Source organism: Galeopterus variegatus, unplaced genomic scaffold (assembly GCF_000696425.1).
Source record: "Galeopterus variegatus unplaced genomic scaffold, G_variegatus-3.0.2 Scaffold37, whole genome shotgun sequence".
Classification (NCBI taxonomy): Eukaryota; Metazoa; Chordata; class Mammalia; order Dermoptera; family Cynocephalidae; genus Galeopterus; species Galeopterus variegatus.
The window spans coordinates 464,166-483,172 of NW_007726148.1; the positions used below are offsets into that span (position 1 = coordinate 464,166).

Here is a 19,007-nt window from a genome sequence, read left to right on the forward strand (position 1 = left end):
AAAAAAAAAAAAAAAAAAAGAAATTCTCACCAGCAAAGAGTGAATAAGAGCAAGGCAAATTTCACATTTATTAGTGACATGGAAGTGGTTAGGGTGAGATAAGAGTTTCTTTGAGGTGGTTTACTCAACTCTGATTTTTAAGAGTTTATCTGCCTCTTTAGTGTAATTTCAAAGACATAGCATAATTTTGCAAATAATCTACTTTTGCTTTTTTACTGATTTAAGTATTCTGTAGATATGTTGGGATTTATTAGTGCATTTATGATCAGCGCTGCTATTTATTTCTGCCTGGACTTTTAGTTCTGGTCATTAGTATCTAATGATTCTCTTCCATATTTAATTCAAATGTGTACAACATTGGGCAGTTGACTAAGCCTGGGTTTTAATGAAATAGAAAAGCTCTGTTTTATTCAATTTGCATCACCTTCTGTTTCACTATGTGGTGACAGACACATACATTTGCATGTCAGAATTTTGTCAGTTGCAGCCATCTGCCAAAGTTGGAGACTCAGGAAATAAAATAGTTTCAAAGTGACTGTGGAACTTCCAGAAAAAGAATCCCAAATCCAATGCACTTATTTGTTAGAGAGAATTGTATACAAACTAAGCTACATATTAGAAGATGTAAATATATATTAACAAACAGAAGTGATAGCCAAGAGCAGAAAGGAACACTTAGAATGAGAGAAAAGTACCAGACAATTTAAAACAGGCATAAGAACCTTATTTCCTCTGAATTTCCAAGGTAACACACCTTGCTAATGAGTGTTCATAAGTCTAATTCTGGACCATCAGCAAGATGGTATACTGTGATTAATACACATTGTTTAATGTGGTGGGACAATGTACATTGTAGATGACCATCATGAAAACAATTACATGAGAAGCATGTTTGGGCATTTTAATAGACAAGTTTCAGTTTCTTATAAAATTAATCTATGAAGTACATATCAATCAGTCCATAGTGAATAGATCTTCAGAGTTCGAAGGCTAACATTTTCCCTGTTTTCACACTCACACTCAAAATGTGAATTTCATGTATGTTTATACATGTGTGTGGAGAGAGAGAGAGAGAGAATGAGAATTATTTTGTCAGTGACTTTCCCAAGTAGAGAACTGTATTAGTCTGTTTTGTGTTGTTGTAACAGAAATACCTGAAACTGGGTAATTTATAAAGAACAAAGGTCTATTTGGCTTACGATTCTGGGACAGCTGCATCTGGCACGGGCCTCAGGCTGCTTCTACTCATGGCAGAAAAGCGACAGGCAGCTGGTCGGTACAAGCAGATCACATGGCGAGAGGAAGAAAGAGAGAGAGAGAGGAGGTGCCTGGGTCCTATAAACAACCAGCTCTCAGGGGAACTAATAGAGTGAGAACTCACTCATTAATTCCCCCTCCCACAGGGAGAGCATTAATCCATTCCTGAGGGATCCGCCCACATGACTCAATTAGTTTCCAGCACTGCCACATTGGAGATCAGATTGCCACATGAGTTTTGGCCAGGACCACACATCCGAACTCTATCAAGAACCCTGTGAAATCATAAAAATTGAGAGCAGCCCCAGTCTGATGCCAAAGATTGTGTTATTTCCTATATCAGTCTCCAAGTAATATCATGCCTGACACACTTAAAATGTCTCTCAGTAAGAGTAAATGCAATGGTAGTATTTTCATGAGCTTTGGAAGGCAAAGGGCAGAGGCATATATTTTGGAGCATTCACCATGATCTATATATCTATATCTATCATTTATCTATATATCTATTATCTATCTTCTAGAGGATTGTGTTCAGGAAAATCTTGCCAAAATAATTCTCTTTAGCCCTATTCAGATAAGCTATACATCACTGAGAGACAGTTTGCTGGCATGGCATAAGTGGTGCGGGTTCTGGAGTTGATGTCACAACTGAAAAACACAAGCATCAAAGTAGAGTGTGTCATACATCTAGGCAGATGGTTCCAGAATTGGATAACTCAGGGGCACGATGATGCCATCCAGAACCTGGGGACTTTCCATCTTTCCACTTGCTCCTTCTGGTCACAAGACAGCAGACACAGCTCCAGGAGTGGCATACTCAAACAAATGGATCCAAAGATGAAACGTCACTTTTTTTTATAGCATGTATTTATAAATGTTTTAACTAAAGAGGAATCTTTTTTCCAGAAGCTCCTCCTCTCCTAGGAGACTTTCCCTGCACCTCCTTTAGTGTTCAGCTACCTCCACAACCCACCCCTAAACCAGTCACTGGTGAGGGAACTAGAGTTCTGGTAATTGATGCTGTGGTGCATGGAGGCAGGAACGGGCACTCTCTGGGGAGGGGAGATGGAAGGCTGGGTGCTGAGACTAATTCCAGCTCTGCCAGCGAGGACGAGGACGACGTGGTGACGTAAGCCATTGAGCAGCCCACCAGTGACGTTCCCCATGTGTGCCAGAGCATGGTAACCCTGCTCCTGTCATAGCGTTAATACCATTCGGCCTTCTCTTATCATTGTTTGTGAGCTATTTTATCCCTTTGGTAGATTTTAGGTTCCTTGAGGATGGGGATTTACTGTTTTCAGCAGCGCACGGTGTGGTCCCTTGCCCTAGAGGGTGCTTAATAAATATTTACTCAATTGATTAGAATTGGCACATGCCAATTAAATTAAAAGCTTTCTTACCTCTTTTTATTGAATCTAAATGCCTTCAGATCAAGTTATTTGTTTGAATATCGACACCCTCCCAGTAAAGTTATGTTTATTCATTCCAGAAAATGATTAAGGGGCCTTAATCATAAAGGTACCGGAATAAAGTTCCTGTGGGTGCTGTGTAATATAAACCCTGTGAGACTGTTTACAATTCTGTGTGGGTGTAGGAGGAAAAAAGAATTCAAATATAAATATGAGTGGGAAAGAAAGCTCGTTTTGAGTCCATTTTATGCATCTGTTAACATTTTGAAGACGGCACAATAGAATGTAGCATCTTAAAGATGATAAAGTGCAAGAAATGACTTGTGTATAAAATCATCGTGACTCTCCACACCAAGCTCCATTAATAAAATGCTACTTAAGAAAACGTATTACTTCAAAAATTTTAAATTCAGTGCATTGTTATACATACCACATAATTTAATTTTAAAAATCGTTTTCCATAAAATGAAATCAAAAGACCAGATTTTGATTACTAGTGTGGTCTGAAGTAAAAAGCCAGTGTTCCAAGTCCTAATTTGTTTTGTAAAATAAACATTTTTCAAGAGTTCATCTTTTTCAATGTAAAGAATTTTTCTTCTGAACTTCCCATCACTAGGTTCAGGTTCAGTGACTGCACATCTTCAGAATTTTCCACTTTATCAGCCATGATAACCGGTGTATAAACTTCCATGTTTTAAAAGGATTTGAGATAGTATAATTTACATTTTTTCTAAAAAGAAATATAGTCCTGATTTGCCTGCCAAATAGTCAATTTGGAGGTGTCAAAGAGCAGTTTCTACCTTATTCAAAAATACACATTTGTAATATGTTCTCTCAAGTGATGTGAAGATTTAAGTTTAATTTAATGCAAAGACATAAATGATTTTTAAAACATTTTATTGTCTGCTAGTGGTACTCGTTTTTAGTTACAGGATTTGCTAAGTAGAGTGATTCGTAGGCACAACTCATTGCGTTCTTGTGACATTCCTGAAAGCAACTGAAATATCTACTTCAGTTCTCTTCTCACGGTCTGATCCTTTAATCCTGAACAAAAATAGCAAAAGGAGCAATTAAGATAATGTACAAACATTCCTAGTGAGTACCAGTTACAATAACACGCACGGCGGCATCTTCATCAAACAACGTACAATCATAAAGTTGAACTCTATAATTTCCGAAGTTCTTTGTTATCTCATTGTCATCAGATACTAGGCCCTACCTTCATGACACTTAAAGCCTATTAGTTGATAATAAAATAACAATTACTAGCTTTTATTGGGTACTTCTTCTATGCCAGGCTCTGAGCTCATCACTTTATCTTATTAGCTGTAAACCAGCTCTAAGAAACTATCAGTATTTGTACTCTAATTTTACACAGGCACAAACTGAGTTTTAAAGAGTTCCAACTACCTGCCCAAAGTCACCTTCCCATAAATACCTCTGGCAAAGTGTGAGCACATTATAAAGTCCATGGTGGTAATTATTAATAAAGAGATAAATTTATTTTCTATGCAAAGAGAGAACATGTACCTTAGACAAGAATAATGAACGATAGGCATCAGATTATTTGGGAATCAATCAATTTTCAAAAATTCTGTCCCATATATCCTTCATAAATGTGCTCACAGTTGTGAAGCCATATATGACATATACTGATTTTTTAATTAGGAAATTGTGGTTTATACTTGGACAGAGGCTTGAAAATTGTCTGATTTAGTCACTTTTCCTTATTTTAAACAAAGGAAAACACCCATAAATTTGAATTAACTCAAGCAATACCGGCTCCTCTTTGGGAGCAAAGCCAGAACTGAAACCCTGGTGTCCTAGCTCCACACCCAGGTAATTCCCACCTCACCGCTCTCTGCTTCTCAGTAGCAAATCATCAATAGCATTTACAAATGGAAATTACATTCGGATATATATGCACAGTAGAATCACATAATGTCATATAGGCAGAAGTGAGGGTTTATTGATGTGGATAAGGGTCATTTCATTGACTTTTCTCTTTCATTTATATGAGCTTCCTGTAACGGAAGATAATTTTGTGCTAAGTTGTGGCAAATTTTTGCTAAAAGCTTAATCCTAACACTGAAAAGCAATCTAACAGTCTGTCTAGCTTAACCTCATCCAAGTTAGATTGAAAACCACTGTACACAGGTAATCTTCCTTTAGGTCTTTAAAGAGGTTTTTCACCTATCTTTTGTAGCGTGTTCAAATATTTGCACCCCCTCACTCTCAAAAATTACCCCCCCTTTTTATCTTCACTGCAATTCTAGCCTATTTTTGCTAGTCAAACCTTTGAAATGTAAAGAGAATTGATATACCCTTATAATATTGCCCTAAAAATTAATAGGTTTCAGTAATATATATTCTGGTAGGAATTCAGCAATTGTAGAATTTAAACCCTCCATAAAAAGTTCTGTCTGTGTATAAAGTTACAACATATGCTTGGACTAATAGGATCACACTACACTGTAGTTGCTGCAACACTGACCCGTGGGTGGTTTGAGAACTTAGAACTCTGGGGTCATTTTGCTGTCCCGCATTCAGTGGATTTGTACCATAGTTGCTTCAAGGCATACTCACCACTTCCTCCCGCTTGGTCTTGTCTGTTGCTGGCCACGCTTCCAGAGGCAGATCAGGAAGCATGGGGGGCAGGGGCTGCATGGGGAACAGCGGAGGCAGAGGTGGCTGTGGCGGCAGGGGATGCATGGGGTGCACAGGAGGCTGGGGCTGCATGGGCTGGTGGGGCTGCATGGGCTGGTGTGGCTGCGGCTGAACGGGCTGGGGCTGGTAGGGTGGCTGGGCGGGCATTGGGAGGTTTGGCTGGTGGTGTTGGGTTGGAGTCATGGAGTGCTGGCCAGGAATTGGCATCATTGGTTGCTGGGGGACCACGGGCTGCTGAGCTGGCACCACTGGGATGTGGTGATGAGGCTGCAGGGTGTGAGTCGGGGGGTGTTGTTGGGACAGCACGGGGATGACTTCGTGGTGCAGCCATCCACCCATGGGTTCGTAACCATAGGAAGGATACTGGTGAGAAACAGAGAATGAGGTTTACCATTGGCTCAGTCGACTTCCAACTGAAGTAGTCTTTTCTTTGCCATTATGACCACAAGAATATCTTATTCATTTTTTTCCTTTGCAAGAATTTCTAACTACGTACACAGATATGACCTTTTACAAACTAAATTTCCCATTAGTGTCTGTATGTGGAGTAGACATGATATTTTACTTAATCTGGGAATTTAAATGCATGCCTAATGTTTTAAGGGAATAAAGAACAAAATATCTACATACCGGTGGCCTTATTATGTTCTGGTACCACTTCAAAGGGGTAAGCACCTTAAAAGAAAGAGACATTAGAATGCATTGGATTTAATTTAGTTTCATCCAATATAGAAACTCACTAATGCAGTATGAAATATAGGCTCACTAATGCAGTCCTACTCACTAATGCAGTCCTGCCAGTATGGATAGACTGAGCATGTGAGTTCTACAAAAGAAAGAAGAAGGTAAGCATTTGTGGGGTGCTTCCTGTGTGTCAGGCACCGTGTTATATCCATCACATACGCTTTCATGTTTTCTCACATGCTCTGAGGCAAGGTGTTTACCCTCCCTGCTATAGATAAGGTCATGGAGAAATAAGGAGGTGCATTATCTTGACTGAAGTTACAAAAGTAGTAATTCTGTTTAATTCCATAGCTCCTGCTCTTCATTGCAAACAAAAAATTATGACATAATAATGTGACAACAGTAATTTCATCCTTTTTTATTTGATGTCACAGTAGGGAAAAAGGGAGGTGGAAGCACTGTCCCTCATCACAGAAACACAGATTTACTGGTTAAATAGGTCAGCCTTTTAAGGTTTAATAGAAAATCTTGCCTAAAATATTTACTAGTATTTTTCTTCAGCTTGTAAGAGTGAACGGACTCACAGATTGTTACCTGAACCTGCGAGAGAAGGAAGAGTTTCATTCCTTTCTGAACAGTATGTACGTGGTTCACCCGAGGTTTGGGGCTAGTAGTACAGCATTTTATCAGCACAACAAAAAATTGTTGACCCTGCTCAAGGTGTGCTTGACAAAGCACTTTTCATATTCATTAACTATTCTACTCTGCAAACAGTATTTTGAAATGTGATTATTATAATTATTTCCCTTCTCCAGATGAGGAAACCAAAGCTCCAGAGAAAGAAAATGATTTGCCCAAGGTCTTGTAGTTAGTAGGGTTGAGGAAAACCTCAAACCCGATTTCTGGAACTCTTTTGCTTACCATTGTTCTGCAGAGTCTCTCATACCACTTAGTCACTAATCTTTCAGTAAAGCCAGTGAGAGACACACTAGAGTGTGAATGTCTTAGAATCTGGAGTTTTTGAGCTGGAAAAGATCTTAAGTAATATTTCACCTAATCCCCACATTTTATAGGCTGGGATAGAACAAGGCCGTTCAGCCAGAGTTCACTTTCTGCCCTACCACGGAGCCTCCCTGAGTGGTAGTTCATGATGGGTACATGTATAGCCATATTGGGGAGGAGAGACTGAGTCAGAGTGGCCAGGGAGGGGGGTACTGGGCCAGGGCAGGCTTAAACTGGGAAGATGGTGCTGGGAACTGTGAAAGTCAGACCATCTGAGAAACACCTTGAATGAAGAATCAACACACTGTCCTTTACAGAGCCCAGGGCATTGTTAACTCAAACAATGGTCAAAATTAGTAAAGAGAAAAATTACCTCATAGCTGAAGTTGATATAACCAGGGTGCCCAGGATGAGGTGGTAGCTTTTATAGGAAGGTGGAAAGGAGGATGGAAAGAGAGAGGGAGTGAGGGAGAGGGGAAGAGAGAGGAAGAGATTAAGTCAATATGCAATTCTTCACATTAAGGAAGACTGAAGCTACTTTTAAAAAACTCTGTACAGTGCAGGATATATTTGAGGTCCACTTTTAGTCTGAGAATATACACTGTGTAGGAGAGGAGCCCGCTCATTGTAAAGAGGTCCAGAACAGCTAACTGACTTCCCTGGGGACTGCAGTCTAAAGGTGGGAAACGTGGAAGCAGAAACCAGCGCACATCTTATTCTCCAGTGATGTACGCTGTGTAGGAGAGGAGCCCGCTCATTGTAAAGAGGTCCAGAACAGCTAACTGACTTCCCTGGGGGCTGCAGTCTAAAGGTGGGAAACGTGGAAGCAGAAACCAGCGCACATCTTATTCTCCAGTGATCTTCAGACCACCCCCTGTATTGTTACTGAATCCTACACCATGCCACCCTCTAGTTTACTTGTTAGTGATGCTCACTCCATGTTGGGGAGAGAGGTTTGTTTCTCTTACACAATTAAGAAATACCAATAAGAAGAGAATTGTCTCCCAAACATTCCCTGGTAGGTCAGGAGGTGATACGGTGCTTAAGTATCACTGGGATTCCTCACAATTGGTATGCAAGGTCGATAACACATCAGCAGCAATGAAAGGAACAACTAGATGCGAATTACTGATACACATGTGGGGCAGTCAAATGGAGACGTGACAAATCCCCTGGAAGATGAAAGGGTTGATTTATGAAGTGTAGGCCAGTCTTTTGTATTATTCTGTCAATGTTTTACGATAGAAACATTTAAAAGTTCCCAAATGATTATCTTAACAGGACTATGTCCTTCCAAAAGTGGGAGCCAAGTGGCTGGGGCCTCCATCATGGAATTCCAGTTGGTCCTGGGGCCCAGGAGAGGCGAGAAAAGAGACAAGAGACTCTCCCTGCATCGAGCCACTTCAGGGCCAGCTCTAGTCTGTTCTTTTTAAATGCTCAAATTTCATACAAGGGTTTGCTCACGCTCATCTGAGTGTGAATTATTTTAGTCAGGTACGGCCTTTCCAGTGCTGTCTTGATACAAGCCCTCAGAGTGGGAGTGCTGAATTGAGGAAAGGAAAAAAGGGCTGAATTGGTAATGCGGGGGTCCCTTGGGGACTAGGAGCACCACACACGGTGAGGGGTTTCAGGAAGGCAGAGCACAGAGTCTTGATCTTGTGGGGGAGAGAGGAAGAGGGGAGGCGGGTATGCAAGCTTGCTGGCTTCTGGTTGTATCAACTGCCCTGTATGCCACCAAACAGCAGCTGAACTTGCTTTGCCTGCAGGGAGTCTAAGCTCTCTGCCCTTATGTACCTGTGTCCAGAGGCAGTTGTCACACTCCCTGGTCCTTGGCACATCTGAACGTAAAGTATCCCAATATTTATTGAGTATAGGGAGGATGCTGGGCAGCCACAAGGGAGCCACGTGCTTAGCAGATGCACCCAAAGGAGTGGGGCAACTGAGAACTGGGAGATGGTTCAAGAAGGGAATTCCTAACACAGAAATTACCCCCTCAAGGATAACAGCACTGGTATTTGGAGGGAAGGAAGAGATCTGGAAACTTGTGAGAAATCGGGTTTTAGAGAAAACTGGTATTTTTGTAGTATTTGCCTAAGGCTGATTAAGCATGTTCTCTGTAGGTCTTTCAAGGGTCCCTTCTGCAAGCTTCTTCCATCCAGAGATGGACAGTGATATTTACAAGCTGACTGCTTCAACAGAATCTCCAGGGCTGCTTGTTAAAAGGTGGAGTCCTGGGTCCCACCCCAGCAGGACTAAATCAGAATATTTGGCCGAGGCATTCTAGAATCTATTTTTCTTAAACTCCATGAGTGTGTTTCTTCAACACAGAGATGTCGGAGGACATCTGACCTTGTACTGTTTTAAACCCTGAAGTTTGCCAACCGTGGGGCAGATTTTTATTCCCAAGCTTGTGAAAAAGGACTTAGGCAAGGGGTGTTTTACTCACGGGCATAGCGAAAGCTGCTCCCAGGAGACAGGCAAACAGAATCCAGGTCCCCATTTCTCACCGGTTCTGGAAAGTAAGGTGACACCTGCTTTTCTTATCTCTTCTCAAACATGGGCATAATTAATGCTCCGTAAAACATACACCATCCACATTAGTCTGTTGCTAGTAAAAAGGATGGGACCATGCTTTGTGAGGTGACCTCATTCATATGTGATTTCCAGTTCTCAGCCCATTTCACTGTTTCTGGAGTCACAACAGTGGTAAAGATGCTTTTAATTTAGACTGAGAGCTGAAGAGTTATAGGGACATGAATGATATATCTTTACATGATTCCACATGCCACTTTAAATTAGATCATTTAGAGCCATAAAGTTGGCTCATTAATTAATCATTAAATTAAATCATTTAGAGCCATAGAGTTGGCTCTAAAGTTTGGGGAGATCATCAAAGCACACAGTCTTTTGTACTTTTAGAACAAGGAGGCACAGAAATGTCTTTTGTACGGTCCATCAGGGCATTGCTACTGTTAAAAACAAAAACTAATCATTTGAGAAAAGACATTAAGTAATTTGCCAAAATAGATTAAGGAGGGAGTGGGGTTTAGTTCCAGATGTTCCAATCTGTAGAACTTCAGGCAAGACCCCCGAGTAACACCTCTGAGCTCCAGATGTGGAGCAAAAGATGTGGCTGGACCAAAGGAACAAGAAGTGCTAACATCTGATTCATCAATGAATTTTGAATGATTTCTACATAAAAGATGCTGCACTGTCATTATTTCACAAATAAGACCCTTAAATGAAGCAAAATAAGCCATCCTAAAATATGCACATTATTTTGTAGTGCAAATTACTGACTAACTTGGAAAACTGTCAGAAGAAAGACCTTAGATTTTGTATAGGAAGTGAGTAGCACATGTAATAATGCTGGCTACAAAAAAATACACTGAAATTCTCTACCTCCTAAATCTATTTTTTTGTAAAGGTCAGGTTAACGAGAAAAAACATCTTGTTGATGGTTCTATTTGATGTAATTAAATAAATTGTTTTTCAAAGTAGTGGATCACAGCTTATGAAAGAATAAATTTTACCTTAATTGATAAGTAGTTAAAATAAATATTTTGCTGTAAAACTTGTCCCTGAAAAGAGCTTTGGGATTCTGGAACTAAATTTTTTTAAAATATAGACAAACACTTTGCTGCATTAGAAAGTGAAATAATTCATGCAATTAATCAGACTCTAATTATGGTCCAACTGAAGAATAACTAACCATTGATGGCATAAAGTATTAGAAATGTGGAATACATTTGCATCTTTTAAACATGAAGTTTAGAGAAAGAAACAAGCACAATAAAAAAGGATACCAAATTATGAATAAAATCCACATACCTCCAAATGTATTCAGAGTAAGTTTCTGTCTGAAACTCAGAGATGCTTGATCCTTTAGATTTCTTCCAACTATGAGCTCAATTTATATCATTCATGGAATCTAGAACAACCAATCAAGTTTCTGTAGGAAAAAAACGCATTGAGCATAACTGAAAATCCCTGTATCATGAATTTTCAGAACCCATGATCAAATGTAAGGCTGTATGTTGTGATTAGTGCATATAGACTCTTTCATTATGGGCAATAATAGGTTTAACAGGCAGAAAGTTTCATCAAGCTGTTTGGAAGTCAGCAAATTAGTTGACTGCACTTGCTGATATATCCAAATTTATTTTTAAGAAGCTGCTATACCATTGTCTATTCTTTGGTTCTAGCAAACCATGTTGTTCTTTACAAATGACAAGCTAGATGGTTGAGTTTCTCTAGTGTAATCACGATGTCCACTAGGGTTCCCCAGCTCTTTCAGATCAGGACAAATTGATTCAAACCCCTTTCTGGTAAAAACCCAAAGCTCTCCCTAGTATGTCTCTGAGGGATTGTAATGTCAGAATCACCACTGCTCCCTTCTCTGCTTGCATGGAAGGTGTTTTTTCTGTTCCCTGTAGATGCTCCGTTATCACCACTCTGGTGTCCACCATATGAGAGGGGACAAAGTTCCTTCTTCTCAGCCCCATCCTGACACCCTTCTGCCATCCAAGCAACCATGAACTCAAGGTTATCACAGTGGCAAAATTTGTACTGACAATCTGAAGGACAAGGGAGGGGACACATTATACACCAGACAGCACACCTAGAAATGCATTTTGATCCTTGCAAACCAACACCTATCACAGGGGATGTTGACCCACCTCCACACCCACAGAGTGACTCAGCCATGCTCAGCATGGTGGCCTCTCTTTACCCACCACTTCTGGCCCAACCCTACTTTCTCACAGAGAAATTCCTCTCTTTCTTTTTCAGAGCCTCTTAACTGTCTCTTGAGTTGCATTGTCCCCACGTTCTCAGCAGCTTCCTCTTTGCCTAAACAACGAGCAAAGCCATCACTGTCTAGGAGGACTTCTGATTGAGCTATTAAATGCATATGCGTTTCCCCCCCACCACCACCTTAGTAAAACACATGGATTTTTTTTTCCTTTTATTCTAGAACCTGATCTAAAAAGCAAATCTGTAGCTAGTGACAGGAGGTAACTAATGAGTTGTCCATCGATATTAGATCAGTGAAGGAAATACTCAATATATACCCAGATATAACTGATGTTATATGCTGGATCTCTTTGAATACTTACATTATACTTATGAAGTTTGTGCATATACATATACAAGGGTACTTCACAAACTTCGTGGAAAAATGGAACTAAAAAATAGTACAATTCTTTCCATGAACTTTTTGAAGTTCATATTTTTTATATATGCTTCACATTGGCTGAGTTAGATTCAAGGAGAAAATATCCATGAAAGGCAATGTAGTAATTTTTAAGAGCTAGAACTTAGACTTGCATAGATTCTGACCCTAGCTTCACCATGGCTTGAGGGAACATTGACAAGTTACTTAGCCTGTCTGAGCCTCAGTTTTCTCATATGTAAAATGGGGATAATAATAAACCCTTTTAAGAAGATTAGTGTGAAAATTAAACGAGAGACATCCCTGGGGAAATGGGAAGCTATTTATCGCCCTCCCCAAACCTATCAGCTGGCACACAGTAAACATTTAAAGAATGTTAGTAAATGGAACTCTAAGATGATTGTTGGGAATGAGTTAGGGATGAAGAGCTATTCTGAAGAGAGGTAGACTTCAATCAGAGAGAGAGATTGCAAAGAAGAAAGTGGAAGTGGATAGGCAAGATGCATGCATGAGAGTGAACACAGAATATGGCTCTAAAGGCCAAACGTGCCCAGGGTTTGCCTTTATTTATGAACGTATCTATTGTTGAATTTTATATTAGAGGCAAGAAGGATCCTGTTGCAAAATGGATCTTAGAATTGGCAGGAGTGTACAGCAAGGTGGTGAGGGACAGTAAGAAGGAGAGGAAGGAAAATGTAGATCACATTATGTTTTCTTTCATCTTTTCCCATATTTTATTTAATTACATGTATTAGAGTGCATGAAAGGGTTAAGGACATATTTTTCCTACACAATTGTGGGTAATCTCTACTAACAAAGTCATTGATGAATTACTAGTGGTCTTGTAATTTTACAAAATTGATCTCATAACTTTACCTCACCTTTCAAGAATGAGAGGGTGGTATGGCTGGCCACAATGATCAACAGCATGCTTCCTTACTGTGGCGTTAATTCATCTGGCCCCCTGGACAGTGAGTTACTGCTGAATCACCAGGGACAGTTGAACAGACTTTGATGGCCAATTCCATAGAAATGATGTGGTTCTTTCTATTTATTTTCCCCTACTGTATATCCTGAGTCATAGGTTATTAAAATATGGATCTCTCTGTTTGAAATCTTTCCACTAATGTAGATCTCACTTACACAGTTTAAGAATCACTGAAAGTTTTGGAGGAAAATAACAAAATTTAAATCAAGAAATTGTTCCTATAAGCAATTACTTCATTTATGAATAAGTTGACTTTATAAAAGAAAACAGAATTTACTAGATTGACTACTTATTTTGTTATATAAAGGCTATAACATTTCCAGAGCATTTGTGTTCTTGTCTCTCTTGCTCTTGGAGGTCAAATATTTACTTCTCTTTTTTAAAAATTACTCTTTTAAAAATGGATCATGAACATAAAATATGTTCCACAATGGCAATATCTCTGGGACAAGTGCAATGATATGGCCCAGGAATGTGTCTTTATTTACTTCTGCATTCACTGCAAATATGCATGTTGAACCTCAGACTGTGCTTGATACAACAGGGGATAAATACATGCATGGATTTGCTACTGTTTCTAAAAGCTTTTCTCTAAAATGAGTGAATAAATGCCCTTACAAATTCTAATTGAGTTATTTTGCTCATTTTGTTGTAGTGTTTCCTCTTCTGGACTCACTGCCCATCACATTTGGCTGTTCCCACGGTGCTTGTGCTAGCAACTTCTCCCCCTCTCATTTGCTGCTTCTAATTTACAGTGTGCTGGAAAACCATATGCCCAAGCTTGTTAGAAGGATGTGTGGACTGCAACTAAGCGGGGGTGGCCTGGCAGGGGCTCACCTGGGAGATCAGCTCAAGAATTCCAGTCTTGCGCATTAATTTTTGACAGCTGAGAGGGTATCTTATTTTGTTTTGGGGTCCTCCCTTCCCGGCTTACTTCCTCAGCAGGATTCAGGGCATGAGAGTAGTCTTTGGGTAAGTCAGGTATTATGAGTTCTAGAAGCCTTTCTTATCTTCTATAGGAGCTCAACTCTTGAGTCTTCTTTTAAAGCAGGTTCGGGATTGTCCAATATTCTGGAATAATTTATTATTTTTATTTGATTTATTTATGGTGGCTTGGTCAGTATGGGGATTCAAATCCTTGACGTTGGTGTTATCAGCACCATGCTCTAACCAAGTGAGCTAGCTAGCTGGCCAGCCCCTGGAATAATTTTTAGGAGTGTTTATTCTTAAGTAACTGGAACAAAAGTCAGCTTTTAAATGTTTCTTCTGTAGACATTTACTTATAAGAAAATATCATTCTCTAGGATGGTTTTTGCTGGGGTGGAGATAGAGTTGTACCCTCTTCAGAACTTAGGCATGCCACCACTAGTTGTGGTAATATATATTCTGACTTCTACCTCTTTGCAATCCTTGGAAGCAGGTATTGTGTCTTATACTTCCTGGGAAGCTCTTCGGTACCTAGAAAACTCTCTTATACAAAATCAGTAAATTAATTGATTTTGAAGTGTCCTGAAAAAATCTATAAAAATAAATGTGTTGATCAGATCATGAAAATGTAAGAAAGTTATCCATGACATTATGAAAATATAGAAAATGACTTTAGTTGATGTGGATTCTCCATAGACAAAGAAATCCTGCAGTGATTTAGATGGGCCTATTGAAAATGGATAATTCAGCATTGCTATCAACTGTGCTTATGGACTTTCCTACAAACGACTTCTGATAAGTACTTAAAAAGGGAGACGCTGGAAAAGTATGAGAATCTATTATCCTAACATCCTTATTACATTTGGCTCTGACCTCTTGGTTCAAATTATGATATACTACAAGCAACTATACTATGATAGATAAATTTGATTTTTCCTTATTTGTGACTGAGTTTATTTGCTTCATATAACAAAGCTTTCTTGTTATTATTATTGGTTGTAGTTTTTTAGGCTTCAAGCATCACTTCAGCCCTAGGAGTAATTTGAAAAGAACCCAACCAAAAACCCTCTCTTACCTATGTCCACATACTTTATTGTTTGCAAACAATCAGCACATATTCCAAAATACACTGAAATAAACTGTGTTATGGCTGATTGTTTGAACTTGTGAAAAAAAAGGGGGGTGGTGATCTTCCACTGGCTACCAACACTTAATAAGTGCATAGACTTGGGATAAGAAGCGTAAGGAAAGCAACAACAGAGAAAAGGGCCAGGAAAAAGAAAGGCACATAGAAGAAGGGAGAAATGCATCGTGATGGGAATTTCAGGGTTTGATCCAAGGTGGTGACAGGGTCAGCAAGCCACAAGTGTCCTGAAAAAAAGTGAGGAAATTTATCAATGAAACAACAGGAAAGAGAAGCATTGTGCAGTACAGGGAGGTGGCCTTAGGGCCACCAGGCCCTAAACATATCCCTCCAAGGTCAAAATTGTGCTATAACTTCAAAAGCCATTATTAAGCACATAGTATATGCCTAACACAACCATCGGTCCGGGAGTACAAAGATGAACAGGACAGTGGCCCGGTTCTCAAACTGTTCAGGGTCTCTAGAAGAACTCTCCACTGTAAGCTGGGACAGAGAATACTGGAGTGGACACTGGAACAAGTTGCCCTTCTCACTTTCAGGAACCTAATACACTCTGTGCCTGCATCTGCATTTGTGGACCAGAAAGGGGTGAGGAGGAAAGAGAGGGAGCACAGTGACACTGAAAGGTGTCGGAGGCTATGGTAAAGGTGGGCTGTCCAGAAAGTTCCCATGGTTCTTTGGCCACATCAGGATGGAGCATATTACTTGCATATAGGGCCTCTTCAGTCTTCCAGCCTAAAGTCCCAGACTTTCCACCTCTGCAGTGATTGTGCATTAACTGATACATACACACTGAGTCCTCAGGCAGGAGTTATTATATTCCAGCCAGTGCGTGCTGTTTCAGAGGACATAAGAAGTAGATAGTTTATGTAGTGACATTTAAAACACAATACCTATAAGGATCTGGTTCCTATCAATTACGGCACACATAACATTCGGGATGAGGCTGTCCCTCTGTATTTGTCTGCACAGAAGGATGTATGTGACACATTGCTGACTGGAAAAAAATAGAGTTTTTAAAATCCCCTTTCTCTAAAATCCTTTTCCCTCCCTCTCCCTTCTCTCCATTTTGGGAGACATTTACCTAAACATTAACAGTAGTTATCTAAGGGACTCATTCCTGAAAGTCTCTGGATAGCCAGGATTTTATTATATTTCTTTTAAATAATCTGTGAATGCAATAAATTCAGGGGAAATATAGGAAGTTTGGGGTACAGTATTGCTCATTCATGTTTGGCAAGAGTGACGAGTGATAGTGCTATATCTTCCACAGGCCCTGGGTTTATTTGATGTTCATTGTTAGCGGAAAAAATGTTGAATATAAAATCCAAGACAAAAAAAAAACACATTTTTTTTAAAGCCAGAGAACCCTTTTAGATTATGAGTAGAAAATATCTTAATGTAAGCATTCACAGAAAGAGTTTATACAGCTTGTAATTTGGAAAGTCTGTAGGCATTTGCTAAATATCTGGTGGAACAATTTTCAGTGAGGGAAATTATATGCAGATGGATACTGTGTTTTTTGGGTTATGATTAACTGGTAACTGTCGGGAGTAAAAATGTTACATCCGTGTTAACAGAGGTAGCATGGTAATGTAAAAACATTTACAAGCATTTTTATTTCTGTTTATTGGGCAAAATACACCAAAGTAAGTTGCACTTTCCTACTGGGGTTCAACGGACACACACACAGAATAGTAGTTTCTAAACACAAGCAATGTGCTATGGTGGAGAGAACTCGGTCTTTGCCAGAGGACAGCCTGGGTCAGAATCGTGGGTGGGCCATTGAGCCCTGATGCCTGACCTTATGCATGGGCCTGACCCCTTTGTGTACTTACCTTGATACTGGAAAATGGGAAAGCAGCAGTATGGGGAAGCTAGTCATGTCATTAAGTATGTATTTGACTCCTCTTAAATATGATTTCCAGTATCAAGAGTGAGGATTTTAGTAATCACTGCAGAAGGAAAGAGAGCAAATTCAAGGAAACAAAGGAAATAGCACACCAATCAAAAGTCTGGAAACTATCATTCTCACTTATTTGATATACAGGGTTTTCTTCTCTTGTTCTTGGGCAGAAAATTCAGTTTGGTAGCATACTTTTTGTCTTCATCACTTAAGGAAATGCCCACAGGGACATAAATGTAAAATGTCAGAATACTATTTTCATATCACCTGCTAATTCCACAGGGAACAAGAAATCCGTGGTGGGACTTCAGTACCAGGGATGTCACCAGTTCCAGCTGTGTTGTCATTCTGGTCCCCATTTCAGCCAGTGTTTCAGCTAATGGCCCCTCTAACATGGACAGAGCCCCGAGGGCTTTCCAGATGGTACCCTCTTCATCACTTCCCTAAATATATAAAATTCAGTGATAGCAGTTAAGAATTATTCTCTATAAAAAAAATCACATCATGAATGGTACGTCTGCTGAGAGTGTAGACTAAGACCTGAAGTTGATATGATTCGGAGAAATAAAGCATATCAGGGACAGGACCAGAAATTGATTTAGTTCTGTTCACATACATTTTGTTACGGGGATTGTTTACTTGAAATGAAATTAAACAGATGCAATAGCCTGTTACATAATCCTGTGGGGGTGGGTGCAAGTTTGCTTGAATTGTAGATAACATTTTTTCTAGTATAATGCTGAGAATTACGTTACCTTTAGAATCATATGATCTCTCTCTCTCTCTCTCCCCCCCCCTCTTCTAATCTTGACTGGTGCATCTTCTTCATCATTGCTGTGCTCTTAGCACCGTCATAGTCATCTGCTAAGCCTACTCTCAGTAGCACTCTTCATATCTCCAGAATTTCTAACCCATCAGAATGAAATATTTCCTGAGCACCTGTAATATTAAAGTCGTAGGACACGTATAAATACATGGCATGATATGCATACAATGTGATATTATTCAGCCATAAAAAGGGATAAAGTACTGATAAGTGCTACAACATGGCTAAACCTTGAAAACACCACATTAAGTGAAAGAAGCTGAACATAAAAGACCACATATTATAGGATTCCATTTGTAGGAAATTCCCAGAATAGGCAAATCCTTACAGACAGAAAGATTAGTGGTTGCCAGGGGCTGGGGAATGGGAAGTGACTGCTCATGGCATGGGGTTTCTTTTCGGGGTGATGGACATGTTCTGTAATTAGATTTGCACAACCTTGTAAGTATATTAAAAGCCATTCAACTGTACACTCTACAGTGGTGAGTCTTATGGTATGTAAATTATATCTTGATATTTAACAAACATATTAAATATATATATATGACATGGTCTCAACCCTCAAGAAGTTAACAGTCTTTATACATTATGTAAAATATAGACACCTAAAGGGCTAAACACAGTGTAATGGTGCAGAATAATAGTACAGGGGTTGTTGGGCTGGCCTGGTGGCGCACTGCTACAGTGCGCGGCTTGGGAGCGCGGCGGCACTCCCGCCGAGGGTTCAGATCCCACATACAGACCGGTTCCCGCTCACTGGCTGAGCGAGGTGCGGGCGCGATGCCGAGGGTTGCGATCCCGTTGCGGGTCCCGGTCCGGTACGGGCGTGACACTGAGGGTTGCGATCCGTTGCCGGACACGAAAAAAAAGACAAAAAGGAAAAAAAAAAAGTAGTACAGGGGTTGCCTCATGATGATAAAATTGATGATGATGACTACTATGATGATGATGGAGCTAAGGTTTATTAAGTGTCGGCCTTGGTCCTAAGCATTGTACATATTTAAACATTTATTGACCACCTTCC

General features: G+C 39.9%; 2 protein-coding genes across 2 annotated transcripts in view; one reads left to right on the forward strand and one right to left on the reverse strand.

Annotated features, from left to right (window-relative positions):
* The window catches only part of ARHGAP6 (Rho GTPase activating protein 6), a 482,346-nt gene that overhangs the window by 346,462 nt on the left and 116,877 nt on the right, over positions 1 to 19,007 (forward strand).
* On the reverse strand, positions 5,238 to 14,102 carry AMELX (amelogenin, X-linked). Its single transcript, XM_008571267.1, has 7 exons — positions 14,018 to 14,102; positions 10,851 to 10,971; positions 9,466 to 9,531; positions 7,393 to 7,440; positions 6,118 to 6,159; positions 5,964 to 6,008; positions 5,238 to 5,696 (listed from the first exon to the last, which is right to left on the reverse strand). The coding sequence occupies exons 3-7, from the start codon at positions 9,517 to 9,519 to the stop codon at positions 5,238 to 5,240; spliced, it is 648 nt and encodes a 215-aa protein (XP_008569489.1). The 5' UTR covers positions 9,520 to 9,531; positions 10,851 to 10,971; positions 14,018 to 14,102.

Coding starts and splice junctions, on each gene's coding strand:
- AMELX (XM_008571267.1), bottom strand. CDS start 9,519: ATGGGGACCTGGATTCTGTTTGCCTGTCTCCTGGGAGCAGCTTTCGCT. Junction 6,160..7,392: donor ATATCAACTTCAGCTATGAG/GTAATTTTTCTC, acceptor TTTCTTTTGTAG/AACTCACATGCTCAGTCTAT. Junction 6,009..6,117: donor ATACTGGCAGGACTGCATTA/GTGAGTAGGACT, acceptor CTTTCTTTTAAG/GTGCTTACCCCTTTGAAGTG.